This window comes from Arachis ipaensis, chromosome B6 (genome assembly GCF_059453495.1).
Source record: "Arachis ipaensis isolate K30076 ecotype BB chromosome B6, ASM5945349v1, whole genome shotgun sequence".
NCBI classification, from domain to species: Eukaryota; Viridiplantae; Streptophyta; class Magnoliopsida; order Fabales; family Fabaceae; genus Arachis; species Arachis ipaensis.
Window position 1 is genome coordinate 21434208 of NC_142441.1, and position 8130 is coordinate 21442337.

General features: G+C 31.8%; 1 protein-coding gene across 1 annotated transcript; it reads right to left on the reverse strand.

Annotated features, from left to right (window-relative positions):
• Nucleotides 1–226: 226 nt before the first annotated feature.
• On the reverse strand, nt 227–7919 carry LOC107648068 (putative L-gulonolactone oxidase 6). The gene is made up of 4 exons (XM_016352085.3): nt 7224–7919; nt 4899–5154; nt 1051–1152; nt 227–969 (listed from the first exon to the last, which is right to left on the reverse strand). The coding sequence occupies exons 1-4, from the start codon at nt 7917–7919 to the stop codon at nt 227–229; spliced, it is 1797 nt and encodes a 598-aa protein (XP_016207571.1).
• Nucleotides 7920–8130: the final 211 nt, after the last annotated feature.

Consider the following 8130-nt stretch of genomic DNA (forward strand, 5'->3'; position numbering starts at 1 on the left):
AGACCCAGTAAAATCACACCAAATTAGTCCCTAAAAGGTTCAGGACCGGGTCTTCGAGCCGGGCCGGGCAATGAACACCCCTATGTGTAGCATACCTGTATTGTTCATCAACATGTAATAACGTAACAAATATGATTAATTACTACTGTGAAAATGAAGCAAGCACAATATCACAAAACTTAAAGTAAAGACGGATCATGTATGTCCTAAAAGGTCGAAATTAAAGCTAAAGTTCGTCCTTGGATTGCTGAAGATCATGGTCTTCACGATTACTGCAAACCTTTGCTTGCTCGTAGATTCTGCCTGGCCTGCAAAAGTAACCCTTCTTAGGCGCACAATGAGAATCCTCCGAGCATATACAAAGCCCTTCCAAGGCACACCCTTCCTTGACTATGGTCAACCCTTCTTTGTTGAGTCCAAGCACTTGGTCCGTCCACTCGCTAGAGAACAGACCTCTCGAGTCATACTCCTCTTTAATCTTTATAAACTTGTCTGAATTTCCGTACTTGCTTATTGCTCCAATAAACCCAACGTTCCTGTTTTTTCCCCAGTGTGGTAACCCTCCGTATTTGAACAACCCAATCTGTTCAATCTCCTCAATTATATCTTCGTAAAGCCTAGGGTTCAGAGGGTCTTTGCTGCGGTAATAGGTGATGTCGAAGTCGACGGCGTCCTCCGTCTTGCCGAGATGTGCACTGGAAGCCGTGACATAACGCATGAGGATGCCGTTGTTGATCTCTAAGCCACAGAGCGCCTTTGGCTCCAACTCAACGAGGGCCTGCACGTCTTTGATGAAGTCCTTCAAGAGACTCAATGGAACGCTGAATGCCGTTTGGTGATAGAACTCTCCCTTGATTCTCGAATCCCATGGGCATGCTGTGATCAGATTGTCGTTCATGCTGTCCAAACACGTCCCTGATGACTGCATGCGGTTGCTGAATCCAACGATTGGGTACCCAAGGAACACTCCTGTAAAATTACTAATTAGTAATCAACCTTAATTATTGAACCTTTCTTTTATTTATTATATAGCTAGCTAGTGATGAGTACCATTATTGGTCAATCCATAACCAGTGCCTGCCAGTGTTGTCGTTATCAACTTTGCACCAAGGCACTTGCCGTTAGCGTCGCCTGTTTGTTCTTGAACCTCCTCTGTCGCACACAATATGTATTATGTTCAAATTAAGTAAATAAGGCTATATGTCAAAAACGTCTTTTTTTTAGATGATTTTTAAAAATTAAAATTTAATACATATAATCAATTAAATTATATTATTTTTATTAAAATTAGACTGGACAAATTATTTTAGTAAAAAAATTAATAAATAAATTTTAAATTGGTATAAATTAATATTTTTTATAAAAAATTACTACAATATTCCTGTTATAAAACACAACTAAAATATCTCTATTATATATATATATATATATATATGTGTTAATTTTGAAAACTTTGAAGTCTAACCCTATAACGATAGAGAAGAAAAGAGTTAGAATTTAGAATTTTCGAAATTAATATATATAATAAGAGTATTTTAGTCATTTTATATAATAGGGGTATTATAGTCATTTTTTATGAAAAATAATATTACTTTAGACGAATTCAAAATTTGATTTACTATTTTTTGGTCAAATTAATTTGTCTGACCTAATTTTGACAAAAATAACATAATTTAAGTGATTATATGTGTTAAATTTTAATTATTAAAAAATATCTTTAAAAAAAGACGTTTTCTGCGTCTTTATGAAAATATCCCCAGTAAATAAAAATATTTAATTTACGGTAATACTAAGAAAAATAACAATTAAATTTATTTTATTTAATATCTATAATTATAATTACATATTTATTATATCTAATATTATTTAATATTATTCTAACAGGAATGAATAAATATAAAATAAGGTAAGTAATAATTAAAAAAATATAAAATAAAATAACTTTATATTATATATTTTAGATTAATTTTTTACAAATACTTGAATCAATCATACATCTATTATACATCTGATATATCAATTATGAAAAATGAGAATTTGATAATATAATAATTGCCAGTTCACGGCTAAATTTTTTAAATATTGGTCAAAGAGGTGTATTATACTAGATTATTTGACTTTAGGTAAATTTAATTCTGCTATGAAATAAAAAATTACTTTTAGAAAAATACAAAAAGTCATTGATGTTTTGTTTAAAAAAATTTTTTAATTAATACAAAAAAAATCTCATTAATTGACATTTTGATTAAAAAATATTTTTTACTTTTTATATTTTTAAATTATGAAAATAAAAAATAGCATCGCGGTTTTAATTTTTTTTTTCTAAATTATGAAAACAAAGAATAGCGTTGCCATTTTATTATTTTAACAAATTTAAAAATTAAAATTATAGCGGCCCACAATTCAATACAACATACATAATGGGTTAATTTTTGGAAGAACTTTGTTAGGAAGACAATAATTTTTATGAATAATGTGAACAATAAATTTTAAAATTGGTCCAATAAAATAAAATATACTATACTTTTAAATTACCTACCTAAATTTTAATATTAGAATAATTATTCGTATATTTAGTAAATTAAACATATAATATATCTAGCCAATGAGTAATAGCTTAAATGACATAATCTTCCCATACTCATTTAAGAGGTTGCGGGTTCGAATCTTCATATCTTTGAAAAAAAAAAACATATAATATATCTATTGTTCATATTATTTGATATTTTAATTATCTGTCTACATTTTTCTTTTTTGGAATATTAAAGACAAAATCTTTAATTTCTTATTTCTTTATATAGAAAAGATAACTGCAAGTCAGATAGAGACAATAGGCGACTAGCTAAGAATAGTATTATTATACAAGCATGCATATGGTAGGTACTCAACTATAGCCAACTACGCAAAATTGAATAAAGCTGATACTTGCGCATGAGAGATCTAGAGTTAAATAATAATAATGAACACAAATGATTATGCAAGTAGGTAGAATATTAATATCATTACTGCTCCTTCAATTTAGTTACGTACTGTTATTATCATGGTTCTGAAAACCGGATCGGATCGGCCGGTTCAACTGGAAAAACCGGGAACCGATTATCTGGTCGGTCCGGGTAACCTCAAAAACCGTTCGGCAAAGAACCGGTGAAAAAACTGGTCGAACCAGCAGTTAACCGATGAACTGGAAGAACCGTCCGGTTTTTTAACGGTTCAGTGGTTTGGAAATTCAGAAGCCAAACGACGTCGTTTTGGCTTAAAAAAAAAAAAAAAAAAAAAAAAAAAAAAAAAAAAACAAAGCTGGCGTACGCGTTAACCTTAACCAACCTAACCCTAATCAATCAGCCACCCACCAAACCCTCGAAGCTCCCAGCCTCCTCCCCTTTCTTCCCCCCTCATCCACCAAGGCCACCATTGCCACCACCGACCAAGCTCCAGATTCCAGCAGCGCTCCTCATTCGCGACCCAGCATCGCTCCTCGTTCGCCACCCAGCAGCGCTCCTCAGCAGCCGCGACCACCACCGCGTTGAGCCCGCCTCCTCGTCGCCGAACCTCGAAGAGCTCGCCGAGCCCGCCTCTCATTCGCCGGTAAGACTGATTTTCTTGTCTTCTTGATTTTGAACATGCTTCCTTCTAGCTCGCCTGTTCTGTTTGGAAAAAAAAAATAACAGGGCATCTGATTCTGTTTGCTGGTTCATGGATAACATGCTGATCTTAATTTTTGTTTTTGATTCTCTATGCTGCCTGTTCTGTTTGCTGATTCTGTTTGCTGGTTCATGAATATGCTCTGTGCTTCTGTTTTCTCTATGCTCGACCATTCTGTTTGATTTCTGTGACTGTCAAGCTGCATGAAGTTGATCTATGCTGCCTGTTCTGTTTCCTGGAATCTGGAAATACCTGTTCTGTTTGCTGATTCTGTTTGGCTGTTTGCTGGTTCATGAATATGCTCTGTGCTTCTGTTTGCTCTATGCTCGACCATTCTATTTGCTTTTGCTTTTTGTTGCTTCTGAATGGAAATAGCTTTAAATTTTTATTTTACCTGAATCAGTTGATTTCTGTGACTGTCAAGCTGCATGAAGTTGATCTATGCTGCCTGTTCTGTTTGCTGGAATCTGGATATAGTTTTTGATTCTCTATGCTGCCTGTTCTGTTTGCTGGAAATATTTTTTGATTCTCTATGCTGTCTGTTCTGTTTGCTGCTTCATTATTTTCATGGTTTTTTGAAGTTGATTTCTTGTCTTTGATTTTCTGATTGTTATAGATGGAACATTCACAAAGTAACTCACAGCCACAAGATAATGCTGCTCAAAATTTTCAAACTGATTCATCTAGAGGTAAATCTGATCCAGCTTGGCAGTATTTCACAGTATAATTATGATTTTTGATGAGTTGCATCTTTGATTAGTTGAAAACTTGCTAGTAATTGTATCTTTTGAATGTAGAACATTATGGGTTTGTCATTATGTACGTTTTATTTTTTGTTTAGTTATAAACTTTGATGTTTGAAGTTGTTTGTGAACCTCTAATATTAAGTAATGGATAATTATTATGTGAAATATTAAATTTTATTAAGTTAAAAATTATTGAATTTATATACTTAAGATTATTTTAAGTTTTTTAATAATTTTATTTAATATTTAATTAAACCGGTTGAACCCCGGTCGAACCAGTAAACTATTAAACCAGTGACCTCACCGGTTTAATGACCGGTCCGGTTCTCGCAACCTTGGTTATTATATATATAAAAGTGACTAAAATATTTGGTAACAAAAAATAATTGGTTAAAAATAGTAAAAAATTATTTTATTTAATATTTATTAATTAATATAATAATTAATGAATGTTAAATAAAGTATGATATTGTATTGCAATTTGGCAAAGGGTAAAGGAATGGATCTGACCTGTGGATCTAACAACAGCTAATGTGGCTGAGAGAGTGGGGCGAAAAGGGAGGAAATGATATGATCCATTGCCAGAAGTATTAAGGGGGACACGGTCATCAATTCTATAAACGGCCTTCTTCTGACTTGGGTACCATGTTACGTCCGCAAATTCATGCTCTCTTCCAAATCTAATCAATTCTTCCCCCAAATCATTATCATCTTTCGTCAAGTACGTAACTGATCGCTTAAACATCGGTTCTAATTTCAGGGTAACCTGTAAAAACCAACGTATGCATATATAATAAGCACTGAAATTGTTAGGGAGATAAAAAAAAAAATTTGTCAAAATTTATTTTATTTAATATTTATTAATTGTTAAAATAAATTCTGATTGTGTTTGATTAATTTTTTTTATTTAATATTTAAGTACGTACTATATCCGTATTTATTACTCTTTAATTTGTCTGTATTTATGCTGCGCGCAAGATAGATCATTAATTAAAATAAAATGGCTGTATGTCTTCTAATTAAGATACTTGTACGCACGTACAATAGTTTACTTATAACTTTCTGCATACAAGTTGTCATTACTCATTAGTTACTTAGAGGCGAAAGTCAAAGGCTTCTCTATTATAAGTTTTCATCACAATTCAAAGTACTAATGAATAGTTTATATAAAAGAAGGGGACTTTTTGCTACCTAATTTTTTTTTTAAATTACTTAAAAGTAGAAATAAAAAAAATAAAATTCATTATTTTATTTTTAAAGTTTATGTCTAAAATTTACGAACTATAAAAAAAACACCATATATATTGGATGTATAGAACTTTTTATCAAAAAAAAAAAATATTGTAATAAGATAGAATTTACTCCTTTATTTTTAAACTATATAAGTAAATTTTAGACGATATAAAAGAAATTATATATATTCAAAAATATTTGGCTAAAGTTTAGAGGCCAAATGTAATAACTTATATTTTTTAAAATCTAAATATAAATAAATTATAATTTATTTTATTAATTTTTATGATAACAAAAATATATATAAGAATATGAATTTAATTAAATTTAAATAATTATAAAATTAATTTATTTACTTTTAATAAAATAATTTTTAAAAATAAAAAACTTCAATTAATAAAATAAATTATAGTTTATTTATATTTAAATTTTAAAAAATTGTGAGTGTTACACCAAAAACAATCATAATTTGCTTTTTACTTTGGTCTTTTTTAATGCTTTCACTAATTTTAGTTATACTAGTTGTATAATTTTAGATACAATAAATATATAATTATAAATATTAAATTGAATAAATTATTTTAATTATTATTTTCCTAGTATTATATATATATATATATATATATATATATATATATATAAGAAAAAATGTGTAATATTTTTTCTACATCTAAATTTTGTTTGTTTGAAATGCCGATTTAGATTTAAAATAGAAAATATGAGATAATAGGTAAAAGTGAGCGATCAAAAAGTGAAAACTACAGTCTAACTAATGATTATAGATTAAATGTGTAATAATAGTGAGTTGAGAATTTTTTATTTTTAATATTGGAGTGGTAATGGTGTTTTTTTAAAATGTGGATTGTTGGGGTGTTATACTCAAATGTGGGATCGTTTAATTAGAGAAGCAGAAATCGGACCGTCCGATTTATTAGAGGTGCAGAAATCGGACCGTCCGATTTGTGGGAGGTGCACAAATCGGATCGTCCGATTTGTGGGAGGTACACAAATCGGACCGTCCGATTTGTGGTTAAAAAAAAAAATTTAAGATACAGAAATCGGACCCTCCGATTTGTGTACTTCCACAATTTTAAAAAACACCAAAAATTACAATGTTAAGGTATATCACCACTTCTACTTCCATAACAAAAAAAATTAGTTGAAACCCTACTATATGAACATTATTTTGCATATATACTTGGAGTATTTATCGTACAATTTCTCTTTTCATACAAAGTATATACAGATTTGCGGAGTTGAATATTGATCTAAAACTTATATATATATATATATAGTGTGTGTGTGTGTAAAAGGGAAAAAATCCCTTTAAAAGTAACCAACATTATTGATTAATTATTTATATTTGAAAAAAATTAAGAAAAAGCTAAATTTTGAAAATATCAACTAACACTTCTTTAGACAAAATTAGTAGTAAGAAAAGGCAGACAAAAAAAAAAAAAAAACGAATAAATGATCTAAATAAGTTCGCCTGTTTAATTTCATAAAAACTCATTTAAATTATTAGATATAAAATGAAGCACACGCTCAGGCATTTAATCTTCTATAAATAAGAAAATGAATAAAATAAATATATACACATACCCGAGAAATAACTCCAAGAACCCCTAAAGAAACTCTGACAGCATTGAGGTGTTGATTATCATCATCAGATTCAGTAAGGACCCGAACCTTAGCATAGCCATCTTCAGGTCCTGAGGGGCTAACTATTCGAATCTCCGTGGCATACTCATGAACCGCGCTTCCCTTATCCCACAAGGTGCTTCCATGGGCTCCGGTTGCCATGAGTCCGCCAATGGTAATACCCCACCAATAGGGAGTGTAGGGCAAGGCAAGTCCAGCCTCCGCAGCCTCGGCGATGATCTGCCGGAGCGTGACGCCGCTCTCCACCGTGATGGTCCTGGCCTCTGCATCGACCCTGAGTACCTTATTGAGATTGTTGGTGCTTATGAGCAAGCCGTCTTTGCCGTCCGGGCATGCCAGCTTGGGGATGCTGTGGGAGTAGCGGGTGGCGGCTTTCATCTTTCTGTTGTTCTTGGTGGCCGTGGCCACTATGGATATGAGCTCTTCCTCCGTGCCTGGGTACTTCACCTCTCCTGCTTCGCATATGCTTCTGTCAGGGAATATGCCAATGGAGTTGGTTATGGTGCAGTTTGTGTTCTTTGATGTGCACTTCACTGGATCCTCTGGAGGACTTGATATTACTCCATTATTCATACATAGGATCGTTATTACTAAGATGATAACGTGACTGGATTTCATCTTTCTAAAGTACAGCATTCTATCTTGTATTTTGTGATAATGTTAGTTATAGCTAGATTATTATTGCTGAACTCTGATTATCTCCATTTATGTGTTGTGCATGTATATATTTATAGGGGGAGAGGTGTCGTCCTTCGTTGTTGGTTTAATGAGTTGGAGGGGTGATGATGATTGATGAGCATAGACAATTATTACCCGTATAAGCCTTTGTACTAATACGGAGAGAAAT